General features: G+C 45.4%; 1 protein-coding gene across 1 annotated transcript in view; it reads left to right on the top strand.

The window, feature by feature from the left end:
- LOC146631427 (receptor-type tyrosine-protein phosphatase gamma-like) overlaps positions 1-24353 on the top strand; it is a 368587-nt gene that overhangs the window by 260785 nt on the left and 83449 nt on the right. Inside the window, exons 5-6 of the mRNA XM_085354812.1 lie at positions 8096-8191; positions 22770-22836. Of these exons, the coding sequence (XP_085210938.1) occupies positions 8096-8191; positions 22770-22836 (163 nt within the window). The remainder of the gene's footprint in view (positions 1-8095; positions 8192-22769; positions 22837-24353) is intronic.

A 24353-nucleotide genomic window follows, 5' to 3' on the forward strand; every position in this document is an offset into this window, starting at 1 on the left:
TCAGAAGTGCCAGCTTGATGCCAGATCAGGGCTAGACCTGTTTTCTATGGGCCTGGGCCACATAAACCAAATCACAATCGAGCCCGATATGGCATGCCATCACATAGACAGTGCCATCTATGCCACGCCTGGCCCATATCTGGATGACATACATCTTATCATGCCAGAAGTCAGCCAGCAGTGCCAGCTTGATACCAGATCTGGGCCGGACTTCCTTGCTATGTGGGTAACTAGATAGCAGCATCATGACTCCTCAATCACAGCCTTCCAGAGTTTCTGTTTCAGTCATTTAAACATTTTGATATCCACATAGGTGATATACCTTCCACAGAGTAACAGCTGCATGACTACATGATTTCCCGCGATTTCCAGTGATACAGGAACAGCCGGGTGTCTCGACTACTCCACTTTCCGCCACAGGGGGGGTGCAGAGCCATTGCAGGGGGGAGGGGGGTGCGGTATGAATGTGAAAAACAATAACAACAAAAAAATGCTTGGACATTGGGGCGCCCACACAACCGCAAAGCAGGAGATGAAGCATTGCCAAATATGTTCCCAAACCAACTTCCTTCCAATCCAAATACTAGAAAATATGATGAAGCATGTCTTCCCTTTGGCTTCACCTGCACAAGTACAAGGTAGGTCTCCCTGACAGAATTTGTTTCCCCTGTGTGAGGAACACACGCTGCGCTGTCCAAATCACGGACAAACAGTAGCCAACCTTCTTGATTTTGATTTTGATTTTGCCTGAGCCAGAAATATTATAATTCTGATCATGTATCAGTACATTTCCATATTTTTATATCTATAAAAAGACAACTGACACTCGCGAGACTTTATCAAAAGTGTAATCATCACAGCAGACGCCTTTGTGTCAAAGTAACTGAGGATAAAACACAGAAAAACATGAAGGTGATTTTCCTTGCCTGGGATTTTATAGCAGATAACTTTAAAATTATTCTGCAATTTTAAAAAGTACAAATTTCTTCAGTATTGAACAGCAGAAATTAGGCTTTCTTGTCCAAGATCAGTAAAAAATCAGTAAAAAAGTCAAAAAAAAAAAAAAAAGGACAGCGGCTGAGAGCGCTGTAAAAAATGGTAGACTGGTGGGTAATAACCGAATGAATAATGCAGAAAACAGAGATTTGAGATGGGAAACTGTTCTTGAAGTACACAGAGAGAGCTGTGCATGAAGTGTGATTTTATCACACTGATGGTGATAAAAGCAAAACAGCAAAAGTCAGAGGGAATTAAGGACGACATTTATCAAATGTGAAGTGTAGTTTTGATCTTCTTTTGCTGCTGGTTCAGTGAATTTTGGTTGGAGAGAGACGAAACCTGCAGCTCAGAATCTACAGGGAGTGCAGAATTATTAGGCAAATTAGTATTTTGTCCACATCATCCTCTTCATGCATGTTGTCTTACTCCAAGCTGTATAGGCTCGAAAGCCTACTACCAATTAAGCATATTAGGTGATGTGCATCTCTGTAATGAGAAGGGGTGTGGACTAATGACATCAACACCCTATATCAGGTGTGCATAATTATTAGGCAACGTCCTTTCCTTTGGCAAAATGGGTCAAAAGAAGGACTTGACAGGCTCAGAAAAGTCAAAAATAGTGAGATATCTTGCAGAGGGATGCAGCAGTCTCAAAATCGCAAAGCTTCTGAAGCGTGATCATCGAACAATCAAGCGTTTCATTCAAAATAGTCAACAGCGTCGCAAGAAGCGTGTGGAAAAACCAAGGTGCAACATAACTGCCCATGAACTGAGAAAAGTCAAGCGTGCAGCTGCCAAGATGCCACTTGCCACCAGTTTGGCCATATTTCAGAGCTGCAACATCACTGGAGTGCCCAAAAAGCACAAGGTGTGCAATACTCAGAGACATGGCCAAGGTAAGAAAGGCTGAAAGACGACCACCACTGAACAAGACGCACAAGCTGAAACGTCAAGACTGGGCCAAGAAATATCTCAAGACTAGTTTTTCTAAGGTTTTATGGACTGATGAAATGAGAGTGAGTCTTGATGGGCCAGATGGATGGGCCCGTGGCTGGATTGGTAAAGGCAGAGAGCTCCAGTCCGACTCAGACGCCAGCAAGGTGGAGGTGGAGTACTGGTTTGGGCTGGTATCATCAAAGATGAGCTTGTGGGGCCTTTTCGGGTTGAGGATGGAGTCAAGCTCAACTCCCAGTCCTACTGCCAGTTTCTGGAAGACACCTTCTTCAAGCAGTGGTACAGGAAGAAGTCTGCATCCTTCAAGAAAAACATGATTTTCATGCAGGACAATGCTCCATCACACGCGTCCAAGTACTCCACAGCGTGGCTAGCAAGAAAGGGTATAAAAGAAGAAAAACTAATGACATGGCCTCCTTGTTCACCTGATCTGAACCCCATTGAGAACCTGTGGTCCATCATCAAATGTGAGATTTACAAGGAGGGAAAACAGTACACCTCTCTGAACAGTGTCTGGGAGGCTGTGGTTGCTGATGCACGCAATGTTGATGGTGAACAGATCAAACACTGACAGAATCCATGGATGGCAGGCTTTTGAGTGTCCTTGCAAAGAAAGGTGGCTATATTGGTCGCTGATTTCACTGGTGTGAAAACCATCACAGGCCACAACACCAAGAAAAGCACAGTGGGGGGGACTGTGGAGAAGGCAAACGAACTTAACAACTTCTTCAACAGGTTTGACCAGCCCACAACCCCCCCACCCTCACCTTCACTACAGAGTCCAATCCCCACTCTCCTACCTCCCTCGCTTCCCCCCCTTCCTGACACCATGACACCCCCCTCCTCCAATCCCTCTCTCAGCAGCAAGACATCTCCCCCCCTCCCCTCTTCCCAAACATCTCCCAGTGTCACAGTGGATCAGGTCAGGAGACAACTGAGGAAGCTTCGCCCCAGAAAGGCAGCAGGCCCAGACAAGGTGTGTCCTAGGATGCTAAAGGCGTGTGCTGCTGAACTTGGGGAGCCGCTACAACGAGTCTTCAACCTCAGTCTGCGACTGGGGAGAGTGCCCGCCCTATGGAAGACATCCTGCATCGTCCCGGTCCCCAAAAAGAACCGGCCCAATGAGCTGAATGACTTCCGACCGGTGGCACTGACGTCACATCTTATGAAGACTCTAAAGCGGCTCTTCCTCAACCTCCTCCGACCACAGGTACAACATGCCCAGGACCCACTACAGTTTGCATACAAGGCGGGTGTCGGAGTGGAGGATGCCATCCTGTACCTCCTACACAGAGCCCACTCACACCTGGATGGGGGAAAAGGCACGGTCAGGATCCTGTTTCTTGACTTTTCCAGTGCCTTTAATACCATCCGGCCCTGTATGCTTCAAGAAAAACTGAACAGGATGGAGGTGGACCCCTGCCTGGTGGCTTGGATCTCCGACTACCTCACCGACAGACCACAGTACGTCAGGCTGAAGGACATCACGTCTGACACAGTGGTCAGCAGCACAGGAGCACCACAGGGAACTGTGCTGTCCCCTCTTCTCTTCACCCTGTACACCTCTGACTTCTGCTACAACTCTGAATTATGCCACATTCAGAAGTTTGCAGACGACACAGCCATCATGGGGTGTATCTGGGATGATCAGGAAGAGGAGTACAGAAGTCTGGTGAGGAACTTTGTCGCATGGAGTCACACAAACCACCTGCAACTCAACACCTCAAAGACTAAGGAACTGGTTGTGGACTTCGGGAGGTCCAGAGAAGGTCCACTGCCAGTTCAGATAGAGGGGGAGGAGGTGGAGGTGGTCAACAAGTACAAGTACCTCGGGCTGTGGGTGGACAATAAACTGGACTGGTCATGCAACACAGAGCACCTGTATAAAAAAGCCCAAAGCCGACTGTACTTCCTCAGGAGGCTGAGGTCTTTTAACATCTGCAGGAAGCTCCTGAGGATGTTTTACCAGTCGGTGGTTGCTGGAGTACTTTTCTATGCTGTGGTGTGCTGGGGGAGCAGCACAGCAAAGAAGGACTCATCCAGGCTGGAGAAACTGATCAGGAGGGCTGGCTCTGTGGTCGGCATGAAGCTGGACACTCTGGTGACAGTGGCAGAGAAAAGGACATTAAAGAAACTGATGGACATTATGAACAATGCTGGGCATCCTCTGCACACGGCCATAAACAACCAGAAGAGTCTGTTCAGTGACAGGTTGCTTCTCCCAAAGACAAGAACTAACAGACTTAAAAACTCCTTTGTCCCACACGCCATCAAACTGTTTAACTCCTCTCTGGAGGGGAGAGGGAGGGGAAACAGGAGGACAAAGGAGGGGGGAACAACTAAGCTGTAGTGCCTCTTCACCTCACTGTGCAATACCTTTTGTGCAATACTTTTGTAAATAGTCAACGGTGCAATAGACTCAATACTTGAAATGTGCAATTCACTTGTATTTTTATTTTTATTCCTATTTATTCTATTTATCCCCTTCGTATATTTTATTTATATTGTCTCTGTATTTATATATATGTGTGTGTGTGTATAACTCTGTAACTTCTGTCGGTGCTGTGCTTTTTTGGAAATCGAATTTCCCAGAGGAACCCACCCGAGGGATTAATAAAGTTCTATCTAATCTAATCTAATCTAATCTGATTTGTTTTTGTTTTGTTTTTGAATGTCAGAAATGTATATTTGTGAATGTGGAGATGTTATATTGGTTTCACTGGTAAAAATAAGTAATTGAAATGGGTATATTTTTTTTTCTTGTTAAGTTGCCTAATAATTATGCACAGTAATAGTCACCTGCACACACAGATATCCCCCTAAAATAGCTAAAACTACAAACAAACTAAAAACTACTTCCAAAAACATTCAGCTTTGATATTAATGAGTTTTTTGGGTTCATTGAGAACATGGTTGTTGTTCAATAATAAAATTATTCCTCAAAAATACAACTTGCCTAATAATTCTGCACTCCCTGTAGATGCAAAAAAGACACAAACACAAAGCGAAGGACCAACCGAAGCATCAGAATCAGTGAGCTGTCGGCTTTCAGCCCCAACGGCGTGTCCGTTGGGTGAGAAAGCCAAGAAAGAGAAAGCTGATTCTGATGCTTCGGGTCCGGTCTATGTTTACCTCTTTGTGTGGAATCTGTTTACCTGCTCTCATTTGCTGTTTGGTGTTTGCTGAGATTCTGGCATTTCTGGCAAAATACATTTATATATTTAAAAGTCGATTCAGGATTTCATGAATCGATATCACTTTATTCAAGCTACTCACCTCCCTCTTCCACCTGCACTTTCAAACGTACACACAAAGGACTATGGGACAAGTACAGGAGCACGGCCAATCATAGAGGTGCCGCCCCTGACTATCTCTGATTGGGACACACGATAGGGGCATGATTTGTGTCACTTGTTGACCACACAGAGACTTTCAGAGTTTTTTTTTTCTTCTCTTTCCTTTCATCACAGGCAGCACTGCCATCAAGCTCACTGCCTGTCAATTTGTGCATTTGCATTATTTCCATCGTGTGGCTGCAGTTGGCTATTGTTGCTGAAAGTTGTGCTTATTTTAGTCTCATCGAAAAGTGTAGTTGTCTCTGTCAGAGAGTGCCTGTGTCCTGTTAACAATAAGTGGAGCTGGGAAAGCTGAGAGGCTAACAGCTTTTTATCTGGTGCTTTGTATATGCACATTGTGGATAAGCTGATGGTCTGTGACTAAACTGTAAATGGATGGGAGAATTAATGTTTCAATGAGATTCAATCATTTACTTCAGTCAATATCATGAGCATGAAAAAGAAGGTTTTTTTTTAAATAGCCCAATTTTCTGTTGCCTACATTGTAGAGCGTGGCTTTGCTTCCAGACCTCAACAGGAACATTAGCACACTCGGGGATTAAAATGTGATTCAGCCAATGGAGGAACCATACAATCTTAGTGGCTCTAGGGAAAACTGACAATAATTTCTATTGAGAGCTCCAGTAGATTTTCTTAGTGTACAGGCTGTGATCAGCAGACCTGCTGCTGCAGCTACTCTGAAGTTTACTGCTCTTTGTGAACTTACACAACTGAATTCAATAAACTCATCATGTTACCGTGAGCCAAACTGTTTATTTAATTCATTTAGTATGATTTATTTAGCACCAAATTACAAAACAGTAATTACCATGAGGTGCTTTATATTGTAAGGCAGAGACCTTAAAACAATTCACTGCACTAGACTACGAAGTGTTAATATACATCAGGTTTTTTTTGCAGGATGTTTCACAAAATGAAAAATCATAAATTCACATCATGTGCAGATTTAATATCTGATTTAAAAAATGAGAAACTACATGCATACATTTAATTAGCAATTTATCAAATGCCTCTGAACACTGCTCTTCTTCTTCTCCTGTCCTGTCTTTCTTACATCTTTCTCCATCTCTGATTGAAGTCAGCTCTCACTCTTTTCTGTCTCTGAACAGAAGCTGGATTTTTAGCTACTGTGGCAAATACGGTGTGAAACAAGCTGCACATAAACATTGTGTTTACTGATATTTGTTGAGCTGATACAAATGTAGCATTTGAAATTATGTGCCCCTTATGGCCTGCATGGTAAATGGCCTGCATTTGTATAGCGCTTTTGTAGTCCCTAAGGACCCCAAAGCGCTTCACACTACATTCAGTCATTCACCCATTCACACACTTCTCCCTTATAAAGTATTACTCACCTTATGCTCGCTCGTCTTCTGTAGGGATAGCTAGATACTTAAGTATCGCGGCCAGAACATCTGAACATCTGCATTCCCACCAATGTTGTGGCACTCCAGACTATGGTGCCTGAATCCCCTCAGTGAGATCATTAACAAGACTGGCTACGGATACCGACTACGGAATGGAGCAGTTGTCAGCCACCTCCTCTACATGGATGACATCAAGCTGTATGCCAAGAATGAACGAGGATATCCTTCATAAAGATAGCTATAACTTTTGATAGAAGATCAGATACACGTATATATGGCTTTATCTTATAGAATTCAATATCCCCTGTTGATACAGACGGACATAATGGTGGTGGCTAAGCAACTGGACATAATGATGGTAGACAAACAGAAGAAGACGGCCGTAGTGATAGATGTAGCGGTTCCCAATGACACCAACATCAGAAAGAAGGAACACGAGAAGCTTGAGAAATACCAAGGGCTCAGAGAAGAGCTCGAGAAAATGTGGAGGGTGAAGGAAACAGAGCCTTCATTAAGAACTCAGCAACATTAGAGGCCAACTAAGGATCTAACAAGGAGATGCTCTGTCCACACTGCTGTTCTGCATAGGCCTGAACCCTCTCAGTGAGATCATTGACAAGACTGGCTACCGACACTGACTACGGAAGGGAGCAGTTGTCAGCCACCTCCTTAACATGGTTGAAGCTCGATGCTGAGAGTGAACAAGACATTGATTCACTGTTCCACACCACCAGGATATACAGCAATGTTATTTGGAGTGGAGAAGTGCAGTCGGATGGTAACAAAGAGAGGGAAGGTAGTTAGTGCGATCCTCTCAGTTCTATCTGAAGGCAACATTGCAAACCACCGCAGAACCACTATCCAGGATGAAACAATGAACATCAATGAGTACATCAGGAAGATCGTCACAACCAACTGTGTGCTTAGTGAACACCTCAGGCAGGAGAAATCCCAAAAAGAAGAGGAGCAAGAGGAAGAACCATGCAAGGACAGGTCCCTGCACAGTATGTACCACCAACAGATAGAGTAAGTGGCTGGCATCCAGAAATCCTACCAGTGGATAAAGTTGGACTAAAAGACAGCACAGAGGCAGCACAGGAGCAAGCTCTAAGATCCAGAGAGGCTGTGGTCTACCACACCAGGCAAAGCAGACAGGCTGTGTAAAGATGCCCCTGAGACAATCCTTCACATTGCACCAGCGTGCGAGATGCTAGCGCACAGGACATACATGGAACGTCATAACTAAGTGGCCAAAATTGTATATAAATCTAAATATATATTTCATGGCAGCTTTGGGTGTCTGTACACCTACAACATGTGAACTGCTGCTATACCTCCTGAGCCACAGCACCATAAATTAACATGGTTTCACTAGTTTTCTGTCTCACAAACTAATGTCAGTTTTTTCTTTTTCCACAGATGCAGATCTACATGTATAACTCAGATGACTTTGAAAGTCTCACTGCAGCACTCAGAGAGAAGAGAATCATTGCAGCCATGGCTGTTTTTTTCCAGGTAGGAAAAGGTTATGTTACTTACTCGAAAGATGAGGTAGATTTCAGTTGTGCATGTTCTTTCTTCTGGGTTGGGAATTTATCATTAATGTTTTACAGGAGAACTCACTGCAAAAAGAAAATTCTGTCAGTACAAGCTTTGTACTGACATATCAGAGGTTGTTGATACAATAACACAGTGCAGACATCTAGCAGACTGTCTAACATTATGTTACAAGGGACATCTAAGCCTTGTGAACTCATATTGCAACTCCAGCAACAAGATGCAGTGACCCAAAGTGTCACGGTTCTGGGTCCGTTGGACCCAGTATTTTGAGTTTATTATATTTCGGTTTAATTCTGCTTCATGGATTGCTTTCTTATTCTCATAGTGACGATGATTATTATTTCTTGTTTCTGTTTATCCGTGCTTAAGGATTTGTTCTCAGTTATATCTCACGTTTAGTTCAGGTTCCATGTGTCATTCTTTGTCTGTCTCTCAATGTAAAGTCTGCATGCTTGTTTAGTAATTCATGTTTCCTGTTTTATTGTGAAAGTCTTTGTCTTATGTTAGTGTGTGCAGCTCTGTTCCCCCCGTCTCGTTAACCCTGATCTCTCCCAGCTGTGTCTCCCTCCTGTTGCCCATTCGCTGATTACCACCCTGTGTATATTAGCCCTGTGTTTTCCTGTGCTCAGTGTCGCGTCGTACCATCAGATTATGCCTGTGTGTTTCGGTTCTCCATATTCCATGGTCACTTCATGTTTTGTTTTCGTACCAGCAATAAAGCTGAGGTTTTTGAGTGTCAAGTTAGTGTCTGAGTCCTGCGTTTGGATCCTCCTCTCCGCCTGCCCTGACACAAAGTCTCCATTTCAACTTGTGTTGAAAGTGTGGACTTCAAACAATATACCAGCCATGTAAAACCACAGTTATGATTAAAAATACACGCAATGTTTCTGAAAACATATATGTTCCAGCCATATGTTCTGCACACTCGGGTAAAGAGAGGGGCTGAGCTGGGGGAGGCCACTGGACAGACCTGGTGCTCCTAAACGTACAGTGAGGGTGTGCTGGGAATGTCTAGCAGAGGCCCCAGTCCGCCCCAGATCTTCAACGCACACCTTAGGCAGAGCTTCAACAGCATTCCAAGGGAGACTGGGGACATCTGAATGAGTCTGAATGGACCATGTTCAGCACCTCCATTGCCGAAGTTGATGCACTGAGCTGCGGCCGCAAGGTGGTTGTTGCCTGTCATGGTAGTAAACCCCCGAACCAAATGATGGACACCAGAGGTGAAGGGAGCCACCACGCTGAAGAAGAGATTCTGGCAAACCTTCAGGCGACTCAGGAGGGGAAAGTGGTGCTCTACCTGTACTGTGTATAGTGCGGGTGGAGCACTGCTGACTTCAACTGAGAAAATTGTTGGGCGGTGGAAGGAATACTTCGAGGACCTCCTTAATCCCACTGACACGTCTTCCATAGAATGGTAAATGGTAAATGGCCTGTATTTATATAGCGCCTTACTAGTCCCTAAGGACCCCAAAGCGCTTTACATATCCAGTCATCCACCCATTCACACACACATTCACACACTGGAATGTAGAAGAAGCAGAGTTGGATGACCCGCCAATTTCCAGGTGTGAGGTCACTGAGGCAGTTAATCAACTCCTTAGTGGCAGAGCCCCTGTGGTGGATGAGGTCCGCCCTGGATTCCTGAGGGCTCTGGATGTTGTAGGGCTGTCCTGGCTGACACGTCTCTACAATGTTGCATGGACATCAGGGGCGGTACCCCTGGACTGGCAGACCGGGGTGGTGGTCCCCATCTTTAAGAAGATGGACCGGAGGGTGTGTTCCAGGGGTATCACAGCCTCCCTGGGAAGGTCTATGCCAGAGTGCTGGAAAGGAGAGTCCGTCCATTAGTGGAATCTCAGATACAGGAGAAACAATGCAGTTTTCGCCCTTGTCACGGAACACTGGACCAGCTCTTTATCCTCTTCAGGATACATGAGGGTGGATTGGAGTTTGCCCAACCAGTCTACATGCGTTTTGTGGACTTGAAGAAGGCATTCGACCGTGTCCCTCGGAGTGTCCTGTGGGAGGTGTTGCGAGAGTATGGGGTGTCTGGCCCATTGCTACACCATTTGATCCCTATACAACCATTGCAAGAGCTTGGTTCGCATAGCCGGCAATAAATCAAACTCGTTCTTGGTGGGTGATGGGCTCTGCCAGGGTTGCCCTTTTGTCACTGATTCTGTTCATAATTTTTATGAACAGAATCTCTAGGCGAATTTCTAGGCAAAGCCAAGTGATGGAAGGCTTTCACTTGGGTGGTCTCAGAATGTCATCTCTGCTTTTCGAAGATGATGGTTCTGTTGGCTTCATCGGTTGATGGCCTCCAGGTCGCACTGGAATTAAGCGGCGGGAATGAGGATCAGCATCTCCAAATCTGAGGCCATGGTTCTCAGTCAGAAAAGGGTGGAGTATCCACTTCGAGTCAGGGATGAGTTCTTGACATTCTTCACGCACACCCTTGCATTATACATGCTTATCTTAGGCAGTAGTATCAGAAGGTACATAATACATTTTCACTGCTGCGCAGTGGATACCCAACTTTATCTATCCATCAAGCAAGACCTTTACACCTGCTGTTTATTTTATTGACACACATGAATTAGATAAACTGCATTTCAGATAAAACTGAGGTTACGTACGCGACCCTAAAAATCCTTTAAATATGGTGTGTTTTTTGGCCTTTTTACAGCTTTATTTCAAAGGGTACATTAAAGAGTGATAGGAAAGCAGGGGGAGAGAGAGAGGGAAAGCATCTCAGCCATGCGGCATATGGTCGCCTGCTCATCCCAGTGTGCTAAACCGTGTCCTTAAATATGGTGTTTAACTAGATGTGTACTCTAGATGGCATTACCTTGGCCTCAAGTAACATTGAAGGATATTCTGGTCAAAAAATGACTTGAAGATTCTTCAAGATTCTTCAAGTCATTGAAGAGAATAAAAATATATGTTTAATATGCAAACTGGTTTCTTGCATTTGAGCAATAGCTCCAAAATTAGAGACATCTTGTCTTGCGAAACTATTTCATGTGTTAATTACTTCTAGCCTGGACAACTGTAATTCATTTTCAGCAAAAGCAATTGATACAAAATTGTAACCCTACTTACAGTTTTTAAGCAAGAATGACCAAACTCTCACTAGGCCAGTATCAGATAATCTAAGAGGTATAAACATCAATAATGAAGGACCACACCAGGATAAACAGTGGATAAAATTATATATTTGACACACCGCAGCTGCAAATAAATGTACTTAATACAATAAAATAAAATACAAAATATCTCCCCAAAAATAAATTAAAGTGGGGCCAGACCCAAGACACGCTGGAGAGATTATATCTCTCAGCTGGCCTGGGAACGCCTTGGTGTTCCCCCGGATAAGCTGGAGGAGGTGGCTGGGGAGAGGGAGGTCAGGGGCTTCTCTGCTTGGGCAGCTGCCCCCGCGCCCCTGCCCCCAGATAAGCGGAAGAAAATGGATGGATGGATGGCATACAGCTTTTCTCTGAGTCAAATGTTTGAATGAATGTCTGATAACTGATGGATCATCAGGGCCCATTCTATGTTTGTTTAACTGTTTGTCCTACCACACTCTGGTGAAGAAGGAACGTTTGAAGTCCTGCAGGTACCTGTTCCAACACACAATGGAAATGAAACTCTGGCTTCAATACAACCTCAGCAATCTTAACCACTCTTGGGTTGGCTCGCCATCCAGTTAACTGGAACTGTGGAATCGCTACTGTTCAATGGAGTTTTGCTTCAGACTGGGTTCGTCTGTCGAGTTATCCTTTTACCAGATAAAAAAAAACCTGACCAAAGAACAGGGTAAAATTCTAAAGAACCGACCACTGCAGCAGAGTCGCTTGCAAGTTCCAGCAATTCAGCTTCGGTAACATCAGTTTGCCAAGCACATGGCATTGTATGAGCATGAACGCAATGGCAACTGCGGAAAGTCATGTCAAGGTCAACAGCAAGGGTTGCTGGGAGCTCATTGCTGATTGCCCAAGTTACACAACAACAAATCATCTTATTTGTCCACATCTTCCTTTAACCCCAAAAAGCACATGACGAAATTGTTTACATCATGCACACCAAAAATTGCTTTCGACTGCTCTTTTTTTGCAGAAAACATGTTTTGCAGAAAGCCATACCTGTTGCCCGACCCGGTATGCGAGGGCCAGAACGCGGCGGTGTTCTCTTGTTCTGCTCGGCGGTCCTCAAAAGGGCAGTTCGGGTGGCACACAATACCTGTCGGCAGTGCCGCATGTGGTGCTTAACCAAAGGAACCGTCAATTCCCCTTCTGACACAGAGAGAAGCAGGGGCTGGTACCCCAGGGAGGCCGCAAATGGGGAAACTCCAGTGGCTGCCGACGTGCTAGCATTATGGGCATATTCAATCCAAGCCAGTTGATTGCTCCATGACGATTGGTTGGAAGAGACTACACAACGTAGCATCGCTTCGAGTTCTTGATTAGCTCGTTCCGTTTGCCCGTTAATTTGAGGGTGGAAGCCGGAAGATAAGCTGACCCCCAGTTCCTTACAAAACTCCTTCCATACCCGGGACGTGAACTGGGGACCCCGATCGGACACTATATCTTGGGGAACATCGTGGAGACGGAACACCTGCTGTGTCATAATCTTGGCAGCTTTCAGGGCTGAAGGGAGTTTAGGCAGAGCGATGAAATGAACAGCCTTAGAGAAGCGATCGATGATGGTCAGGATGACCGTGTTACCAGAGGGTGGGAGACCAGTGATGAAGTCCATTGTGATATGAGACCACGGGCGTCTGGGTACAGGCAATGGACGAAGGAGGCAGGAGGTGAACTGGGGGCCTTGTTACGGGCACAAACAGGGCAAGCCGCCACGTACTCCTGAGCGTCCTTCCCTGAAGTTGGCCACCAAAACAAATGTTGCAGAAAGGCAGTAGTGCGGTTTTTACCTGGGTGGCAGGCGAACTCGGCTGTATGGGCCCAGTGAAGGACCTTACTTCGGACTGCCGTGGGAACAAACATCCTCCCCTCTGGACCTGTCCCTGGATCAGGTTCTGACAGCTGAGCTTCCTTGATGATCCTCTCTATCTCCCAGGTCAGAGCCCCCACAAAGCACGAGGAGGGCAGAATGGGTTTCTCCTTCTCTTCAGGGTCAAGATCCAGGGTGAATTGATGTGATAACGCATCCGCTTTGAGATTGCGGGAGCTGGGTCTGTAAGAGATTGTTAAGTTAAACCGTGTGAAAAATAGAGCCCACCTGGCCTGCCGGGCGTTCAGTCTCTTGGCTTCTTGGAGATAGGCTAAGTTCTTGTGGTCTGTCCAAATTACCACTGACGAGCCAATGCTGCCACTCTTCGAGGGCCAGTTTTATGGCGAGGAGCTCCCGGTCTCCAACGTTATAATTGCTCTCTGCAGGAGATAAACGTTGGGAGAAAAAGGCACATGGGTGTAACTCTCCGTTTACCTGTTGGGATAGGATTGCCCACACGCCTGCGTCCGAAGCATCCACCTCCACCAAAAAGGGTTGACTGAGGTCCGCCTGCACCATCACCGGAGCTGAGGAAAAAAGGTGTCTGAGTTTCTCAAAAGCTTGTTCAGCGCCGGGAGACCACTGGAATGACTGCTTAGGAGAGGTTAGTTTGGTGAGGGGCAAGGCGACTTGACTGAAATTGCGAATAAACCGTCGATAGAAGTTGGCAAATCCCAGAAACTTTTGCAGCTGCTTACGGTTCTTGGGTTCGGGCCATTCCACCACCTCCTTTACTTTCACTGGGAAAACACGAGGATGTCGTCTAGATAAACGAAAACGCAGTGATAAATGAGGTCTGGTAAAACATAATTTATCATGGCCTGAAAAACAGCTGGATCATTTGTGAGCCCGAATGGCATCACCAAATACTCAAAGTGCCCAAGGTGTCTGTTAAACGCCGTCTTCCACTCATCCCCCTGGCGGATCCGAATCAGATGATAAGCATTGCGGAGATCAAGTTTTGAGAAGATGGTTGCTCCCTGAAGGAGTTCAAAAGCAGAGGTGAGTAAAGGAAGCGGGTATTTGTTCTTAACTGTTATCTTGTTTAAACCTCGGAAGTCAATGCAGGGGTGGAGTGTCTTGTCTTTCTTCTCAACGAAGAAGAAACCTGCCCCAAGGGGAGAGGTGGACGGCCAGATTATCCCGGTCGCCAGTGAATCTGTTATGTAGCTCACCATTGCCTCATGCTCTGGTTTCAAGATACTGTACAGACGGCTAGTGGGCAAGGGAGCGCCGGGAAGCAAGTCTATCCCACAATTGTATGGACGATGGGGGGGGGGGGGGGGGAAAGAGAGACTTGGCCTTTTCCTTACTGAACACTTGGGCTAGGTCGTGATATTCAGCCGGAACTGTAGTCAAATCGGGTGAAGCATCTGGTGACGACTGACTTGTGTGCGTCTGGCTAGCTGTAGCAGAACGTAAGCACTGTTCATGACACTGAGATCTCCACCCAGTTATCCTGCCCTTCCGATCTCCACCCAGTTATCCTGCCCTTCCTCCAATCGATCTGCGGGTTATGGTGTTTGAGCCAGGAGTAACCTAAAACTAGCGGAGTGTGAGGAGCCTTGAACAGGAACAGGCTGATTTGTTCAATGTGGTTGCTGGAGAGAGAGAGAGTTAGATCTGTAGTGCGATGGGTGATGCTAGCTAAGGGGGCACCATTAAGAGCCGCCACCTGGAGGACCTCTGGTAAGGGTTCAACAGTTATACCCAACTTCTGGGCCAGGGCTTCATCAATTAACTTGAAAATTAACTTGGTGGGGAAAGATGTTTGCGGTGACACCCGTCAATATCCCCACGGCTACTGATGGGCAGCCTCTTTTCCCGACTCTGGGCATTTATCAGCAGAGGAGAAGCAGCAGCTGTGCTAAGAGACGGTCCGGGCGGCAGAACATTAGCTGCGGCCCCAGGTGGAGTTAGCAAAATTTCTTTTAATTCAGCGACCAGCTGCCGCAACTCAGTTTGTTCATCAACAACGTGTTTCATAATTTTTTCATGGCGTCCAACATCTCACCTTGAATCGAGAGTTCCCGCAGAACCGGGACAGTGTCCGCTGGATCCATGTTGATGGCTGGAGTATTCTGTTAAGGATGGTGAGTTAGCGAACCCAGACGCGGACCTCTCGTTTAAGTTGAACAGTGTCTTTATTTACAGTGAAGCCAAAACCAATCCACAGTTATCCACAGTGCAAGTCCCTTCAGTGCTCCTCTCCTCTTCTCCCCTCGTGTGTCCACAAATCTCCTGGAATTCAGTGAAGTCTCCCCTTCCGTCTCTCCGTCTCGTTCGCTTCCTGGGAAAAAGGCAAAACAGACACGATTAGCCGCCCCCAGCGCGCGAACACTCTCTTTAACACTCTCTGAGCTTGAGTCACTACCAGGCTTGGTGCAATACTCCAGCGCTGTCTGTCACTCAGCCACACCATTAAATAGTCCTGCCACGGTGGTGGATAATTGGCAGCAGCTGGCGAGGAATCGGTCGCAGGTGAGGCAGCTGAGAGTGGCAGCACTTCCGGGTCAGAGGTCTCTCGTTGCTACGCGACCGCGTAACACTCGCAGAGGTGCGAGAGAGAGAAGAGGACAAACACACACACACAGGTCGACCGGTCGGGGCATCGTCCGACTCTGACAAGCCTCTGAGTAACACACTACATGTGTGGTCATATGTTGTGAACCGTAATGACTGGAGTGCAATCAAAAAGCCTAAGCAGAGAAGCCCAGACCTTCCTCTCCCCAGCCACCTCCTCCAGCTTGTCCGGGGAACACCAAGGCATTCCCAGGCCAGCTGAGAGATATAATCTCTCCTTTGTGTCCTGGGTCTGCCTGGGGGCCTCCTCCCGGTAGGACATACCAGGAACACCTCACCCAGGAGGCACCCAGGAGGCACCCAGGAGGCATCTTTGTCAGATGACCAAACCACCTCAACTGGCTCCTTTCGATGTGAAGGAGCAGCAACTCTACTCTGAGCCCCTCCTGGATGACCGAACTTCTCACCCTGTCTCTAAGGGAGAGGCCAGCCACCCTTCGGAGGAAGCCCATTTCCGCCGTTTGTATCTGCAATCTCGTTGTTCGTTTTTGGTCACTACCCACAGCTTTTGGCCATAGGTGAGTGTAGGAACGAAGATTGACCTGTAAATTGAGGGCTTCGCTTTTACACCCAGCTCTCTTCACCAAAACAGACCGGTACAGTATCCACAGCACTGCAGCTGCACCACCAATCTGTCTGTCAATCTCCCACTCCCTTCTCCCGTCACTCATGAACAAGACCCCGAGATACTTAAACTCCTCCACTTGGGGCAAGAACTCGTCCCTGAGCACTCAACCCTTTTCTGGCTGAGGACCATGGCCTCAGATTTGGAGGTGCTGATTCTCATTCCCATCGCTTCACACTAGGCTGCAAACCATTTCAAGGCGAGCTGGAGGCCATCACCCGATGAAGACAACAGAACCATCATCCTCAAAAAGCAGAGATGAGATTCTGAGACCACCCAAGTGAAAGCCTTCCGCGACTTAGCTACGCATAGAAATTATGTCCATAAAAATTATGAACAGGATCGGTGACAAAGAGCAGCCCTGACAGAGCCCATCACCCAACAGGTTGCATAAGTGCATCGGAGCATAAGTGGAGATGACGGTCAGGACCTGTTCCCAAACGCGGAGGCACAGGGAGCAAACCCTTTCATCCACTGGGAGAAACCCCAATATACAGGCAGCAAGCCGAGGGGATACCAGGATACCCACCCCAGCCTGCCGCCTCTCACCAGGAGCAACTCTAGACGAGACAGAGTCCACCCCCTTTCCAGGAGACTGGTTTCAGAGCCCGAGCCGTGCGTTGAGGTGAGCCCGACTATATCTAACCGGTACCTCTCATCCACACGCACTAATTCAGGCTCCTTCCTCACCAGAGAGGTGACATTCCAAGTCCCAATTGCCAGTCTTGGTAGCCGGGGACCTCCGGCCGCCACCCGGCTCACAATGCACCCGAACCCTACAGTGCCTCCTGACTGCAGGAAGATGGGCCCATGTCCCTTTTTTGGGCTGTGTCCGGCCGGGACCCGGCCACCAGACACTTGCCCTCGGGCACCCTCCCCAGGCCTGACTCCAGGTAGGGGTCTCGGTAACTCTATCCCGGGCAGGGTGAACTGTTCCCTCTGTGGTCTTCTCATAGGGGGTTTCTGAATCACTCTTTGTCTGGTCTCTCACCCAGGACCAATTTGCTATGGGAGACTCTACCAGGGGGCAAAAGCCCCTAGACAACATAGCCCCTGGGAACGCTGGGATACACAAATCCCTCCACCACGATAAGGTAGCAATTTGCGGAGGGGTAAAATTTGATTAGAAAAATGCACTGCAGGTAAAAACCATGAGCCATAATATTGAATCACAAGAATTAGTTATACTGCTAAATTCTTGAAAGATAATTCACCAAAGTCAACAGTTATCTGAGCAGCCATCCAGATTCAGTACAAAATATAATCTAAACTGCTAAAATTGTTCTTCAATGAAAGAATAAACAAGTTTACTTTAAACATTTTTAAAAAGTGCATTTTATTAGCTGATACTGGAACTATAATTCCAATATTTACATGAGACTTGAACTCATTAAATCCATATCAATTTTAAATTGTTTAAGAGCTTTAGAGCTAGAATAGTACGTAAAACAGAAGCAGTATGTAAAACAGAAGTATATCTGTGCCACTATGTACATGTCACATAAGCCACTAAAATGTTACTTCTGTGAAGGTCACCAACTTTCAAAATAGATAAACTTGGATGGATTACCGTGAGAGGAATCACTGTAGAAAGAGAGAGACTTTTTATAGGGAAAAAAATATGAGGACATCTCACATTCTACTGTGGTTTCTTTTTTTTCCTCTAATTTGTCACTGCATCAGCCTGTCCCTGGAGAGAAAAAGGGAGCTTTAGGGATGAATGAAGAGAGAGAGAGAGAGAGGTACATAATTTGAAAAGGGAGAAGTGGATGGAAAGAGAAATTGGGAGTAGGACATTGTAAAGGAAAGCACTGTGGCTGAGGATTTAAGGGGACGAGCCTGTGGGCCTTCAGAGACAAGAATTAATAATAAAACTCTAATTCCCACTGTCCTCCTTTCTTTTTTTTCTTGTCCTAAATGAGTCTGTCTGCCATAGTCTCACTGTGTCTTTATGGTAGCTTTGAATTCTCTTTATCCACTTTCCCATTCATATAGCCTGTTTCTCTCACCAGGTGTTTATTGTAGTTCCAGTTCTTAACTTGTTCAGTTGTTTGAAATAACTACACAATTCATGTTTTTTGGGTAAGTTTGAGGCTGTCTCACGTTGCCTTACAATTAATTGTTTGCCATTTCTTTTCACGGGCTGCACACATATTGAAGTTGTACAGGTTAATGAAAAAAAAAGTATTAGTGGAATTAGGGGGATGAGTTCTGCTGGTGGTTTGTGAAGCAGGTGATGTACAACATCTTTAACATGTTTTTGTATAAAAGCCACAATCAAGATGATGATACATTTGTTTAAATTAGCTATCATGGTTTGGTTGTGCTCAGGAATAACTGAACCCCAATAGAATTTGTAAAGAGAAAGTGTAGGTACTGAGCATCAGGGACAGTTTAGATTGAGGGATTGGGGAGAGCAGCCACCTGATGCTGGTGCCTCCATAAGCAGCTCTGTATAGAAACAAAGAAAAGGAACCATCATGTAAGGACAGAGCCATGTATGGCATATACCAGTAGTAGATAGAAGAAGTGGCTGATATCGATAAATTCTTCTAATGACTGGACATAGATGGACTGCTCTGCCATGATTAGATCATGGTAATAGGAACAGGTTCCAAGCACAGGATCAATAGAGGCTGGGTTCTACCACAACAGACAAGACCTTGGAAAAGATGCCCCAAAGGTGTTCCCTGGCCAGCTGAGAGATCTTTGCAGCGTGTCACCCAGGAGGTAGCTAGGAAGCATCCTAATCAGATGCCCCAAACACCTTAAATTGCACCTTTTGACGTAGAGGAGTGGCATCTCTACTCTGAGTCCCTCTTAAATGACTGAACTCCTCACCAGCTCATTTCTGCCGCTTGTATTTGCAACCTCATTTCCACCTCTACTCAGAGGTTGAAAGGCAAGCCAACGCAGTACAAAAGTTCTCTTCTGCCGTGCCCAATCCTAGTTTTAGATCAGCCCTTTGAGTATTTAATTATGTCCTATTTTGGTCTACCGGTTACCTTTAAGTCTGGTAGTCAGTACTTTTTGACTTTGATGTGTCAAGCTATTTGTTATTCAGAGTACTCTACCTGTGTTTTTGTGGGATTTTTCCATATTCTGGCTTCCTCCACTTCCTCTACTCATCATGCCTGTGTGCCATCCTGGCCTGTCTCCCTGATGGTTTAAGAGACAAAACCTGCGCTTTATGTAAATACAAATGTTTCTTATTTGGTGGAAGCAGTTGAGGGGGAGGGCAAAGGACCAAGAAATTAGGGTGGTTTACAGGCATGTTGAATAACTGAGGCTTTAAAATCCAAGCCAGAAGTCTGAAGCTCTTGAACAGCTGGATGAGTTTAAGCACAACCAGTTGGTTTCATTTTGTGATATCTCATCACAAATGCATCTCATTGAGCAGAGTTGGAGGAAGAGGTATAGTACATGCTAGATAATAGCATAGCATAATCATCTGGCTCCAGCTGGGCATCTCCATATTTACTGGTTTAAATCAAAAAAAAGTTTCTACATTTTGACCATACACAGATGTTAGAAACCTAAATAGTGGGAGGTTGTGCATTGAAAGTAAATTGTCCAGCCCAAAGACGTTCCACCTCCTGTAACAAAAAAGGAACAGTTCCCTTAGTATGGGTAAGTACTATTGAAGTTTTTGTAGGAACTTTTCTGCCGCTGTAGCACCCCTCACTGATCTCAGGTCAGTGAGGCATGTCAAAGGTCAGATTTGTTTAGTCACCCAAGGGCCAGTGTTGAGAGGCTTTTTTTCATTCCAGAAAGTTCAATGTATACGAGTTCAGCGTATCTGTTGTTGAGAATCAGACCATTGCATTGATACGTTCTGAGGTGGGTATTTCATAATGTACACTGGCCATAAACCACGATGATGGTCAGAGGGGTGATAATGATCCATCTCTGCCTGCTTAGTCCTTCGTCTTTCTGTTTGGTGTAGGAGACAGGCTGGCTATGAAAGGCAGGTGTTGAGAGAGGTTGGATTGAGAGAGAGACTGTACTGCCATAGGATTTAGTAAAGGGAAAAACTAAAAGAAAACAATCCTATGCAACTACATCATGCTATAATAGTTGTTCACATAAGGATGAACAGATGAAAAACTTAACTGAAGTAAAATTTCATAAAATGAATAAAACATGAAGTCAGGTATATTAATACGTGAATGTTCAAATGTAATCAAATTTTCTATGTTAAGAATAAGAGAAAAGAAGAAAACGTGATGAAGTGATTTTAATGAAGTAACCTTTGCCTTAGTATAAAGTGGTTGTATGTTATTGGGTGTCCAGAGAAGACAGGAGAGAGAGAGGGAAGCAAAGGGCAAATGAGTATAAAAGAGGTGCCTGGGAACATTCTGGGTTATTTTCTCTAGTTCTTGCAATGAGCAGAACACATCATCTGAAGATAGGCCTGGGGGGTCCAAAGTTAGAAATTAGAGCAAATAATGCTGGCCCGTCAGTAGCTATCAGCTGCCTCTGAAGTCCCACAGGCTAACCAAGCCCTTTCTCAGCCTCCGGTGACCATCATCTGGTTTGGGGGTTATCACAAACTTCAGCTATGGAGGTCCATTCAGACTTAAGTCCCCAGTCTCCATGTCAAAGATCAGCTGGAAATGGGAGTTGAAGATCTCACTCACTGGGGTCTCTGCCAGGCAGGCATCTGTCGAGCATCCTCCCCCTCCACGTGATCAAACTCACTACTAGGTAGTGATCAGTTGACAACTCAGCACCTCTTTTCACCCGAGCAGAATGTTTCTCCTAAGGCCCCGAATTATGCATGGTCAATAGCTTCTAGATTAACATGTTACCAATAAAAACCCTAATGTCTAATAATGTATTTTCCACACCAGAAAATACAGCCACATGATGATAAGATTGGGCTGCAGCCTAGTGTCCTGGTGCCACGAGCACTTTTTGACGCTCTTAGAATTGAACATGATTTTTGTTATAGACACACTGTGGTTTGCACAGGAGTCACAGAACATTGCTCGGATTCAGATCCAGGCCGTTCCTCCTAATCACTCCCCTATAGGTCTCACTGTTGTTGCACACATGGACGTTTAAAGTAACCCCCAGGTGGAGCATTCTCAAGCACTCCACCCATGGACTCCAAGAAGGCCAGTTAGATAAGTGGAGATGACAGTCAGGACCCATTTCCTGACCCAAAGGCGCAGGGAACAAACCCTGTCATCCACCGGGAAAAACCCCAACTTACAGGCAGCCAGCCGAGGGGATACCCCCAAAGGCATACCCCAGCCTGCTGCCTCTAACCAAGGTCAACTCCAAATTGAGATGTCCAGCCCTTCTCCAGGAGGCCACATCCGATCCGGCCGAGGGGATGAAGATGGGATAGAGACACGTGGATAAGGGCCAGAGATTAATAATAGGTAATGATTAAATGACAGGCAGACACTGTCCCCCCAGAGCTCACTTACTGAAGGAATATAGTGTTCTGCCATTTAACAGCACTTCTTTCCAGGCGCCTTTTGTAAGGCTCTCCAAGATGTCTCTTATGGGAATTTGAATGCAAACTTTTCAAATGTTAAACTAGGCCTGCGTCCTTGAAACATTTCAGTCTGGACAAAATAGTTATTTGCTATTATTTCACTGCCTTTTATGCCTTCTGTTGATTTCCAGTCCACATTACAACAGTGATGCTCTAACTGAAGACAATGAAAAACACATTCCTGACATCCCATAGTGTGAGTTCAGATAGAAAAGACCTTAAAGAGGTTGTTAAATGCTGCTGTTTGTTTCTTCTAATCACACTTGTGTTTTTTTCCTCTCATCTCCTGTTTGCTCAAAGTTTCTGAGGGGGATTTTTTGTCAATGGCTAGAATTGAATCTTTCATTTACTAACAAAATCTGTTAACCACTACACCATTTGGAGGCACCAGTTTCAGATTGAACTCATCCATCCATCCATCCTCTTTCACTTATCCAATTTGGGGACGTGGGGAGAGAGCCTATCCCAGCTGCCATAGGGTGAATTAAATAAATAAACGAAAATCCATATTGTAACGGAGTTCATCATTGTGGTAAAATTAGTGAGAAGTGCACTGCAGAAACACAGAATACAGCAAAATTTAGCAAAAACAAATGTGTAAAACTGAATAATGTTAAACTGTTGTTGTCCTTCATGGATTTATGAAACAGAAGCAGAATTTAATGTTGTAGACCTTCACACTGACTGTAGACTATTTTTCAAAATTATTTTATAAACATTTAAATGTATAATTTACAAAGCTTGTGTTTTCAGTATTTGTTTTTCACAATTAATAAATATCTTTGTTTTTTCTTCCTTAGGTGGGAGGAAGGGACAATCCTGCCGTTGACCCCATAATCCATGGCCTAAAGGGTGTGGTCCATCATGGTGAGTGGCAGGTCCAGTTAGTGCTGAGAGAGGAAGGACTTCAATAGTGTAGATATTCCCTAATATATAAAATCAAGAGAAAACATATTTTTGAAATCCGTCAAAAATCTTCTTTTAAACTAAAAACAATTCTGAGAATAAGGATAACACTAACAGGTGAGGCGAATCACACACTTCATCAGGGCACCTGGATGAACACCAACTTTTTTCCACTTGATAAAAGTTAACGTGAGGGTTTCAGGTGGTTAGGGACAAATGCAATTGCATGGCAGGATGCTGTAAATCAGGGGTGTCAAATTCAATTGCACAGGGGGCTAAAACTCAAGGCAGACTTTAGGTCGCGGGCCAAACAAGATAAACATTTATTGAACACACTAAAACAATGTTTTTTAAACATAAATATGAATAAAAACAGACAGGAATATTATTCCAGTTCAGCAAAGTGCGCTGACTTGGTTCAACATTACTTGGCAACCGGGAAAGTGAGGCAGGTTGCACTGGTGCATTTGTGACAGCTTCACTTGAAACGCCTTCACCGCATCATACATGCCATTTCTCCTCCTGCATCTTTACTCCCATCCTGCGGACTAGTCCGCTTTTTTCACCGCACAGCACCGGCGCTCCATCTGTTGTAAGTCCAACAAGTTTGTCCCAGGGCAGTTTCATGTCGGTAACACTTTGACAAACGTTTTTAAAAACGCCTTTTCCTGTCGTTGTCCCGTGCCTCGATTTAATGTTCAATATTTCCACTCCACGGATGAAGATGGTCAGCTGTGCAATGTCCATCATGTCTGTACTTTCATCCACAGCCGAGTATGCAGTGAAGTTTTTGCTTCTTTCACACAGCTGTGTTCTTAAATCAGTGACCATCTCACAAACCCGATCAGCAATCGTATTTCTGCTCAGGCTCACATTTGCCAAAATCTGCGTTTTGTCTGGACACAAGACGTCGCACAGCTTTATCCTGCAGCTCTTCAGAGCGGTACCGGGCTGATTTGGCTCCTCTGCCACGATAAAACTTGCTTTCGCAACAGCTTCACTTTGTGATTTTGCTCTGGTGACAAACGTCTGCTGAAATGTCAGATTCTTCTTTAGCTCTTCTACTTTCTGTAGTTTCTGCATTTGGGTTTTTCAGCTTATCCTGACGTTTTGTCTCGTAGTGCCGTCTTAAATTAAATTCCTTAATTACAGCCACATTAGCTCCACTACTAAGACACACGGTTTACCAGCATGTCTGTAAACATATATTCAGTCTCCCACTGGCGCTGAAAGGCTCTGCTTTCAGAGTCAACTTTTTTCTCCACCATTGTGAGCGGCGAGCTTCACAATTACAGAAGTTTGACTTGATTGACGGGGAATGTTCCCAGTTAGCCTAGCGTTCAGCAAGGAGGCTGCAGCGCTGCATTATGGGATCTGTAGTTTGTATATTATTAGCGCCTCATATCGCCGGGCCATGCGTAACAATAATAATACATCTCGCGGGCCGGATATAAATGTACGCCGGGCCGGATATGGCC

This window comes from Diplotaxodon limnothrissa, linkage group LG5 (genome assembly GCF_057381915.1).
Source record: "Diplotaxodon limnothrissa isolate DT_005_m linkage group LG5, D_limnothrissa_male_GT1.1, whole genome shotgun sequence".
In the NCBI taxonomy this organism is placed as follows: domain Eukaryota; kingdom Metazoa; phylum Chordata; class Actinopteri; order Cichliformes; family Cichlidae; genus Diplotaxodon; species Diplotaxodon limnothrissa.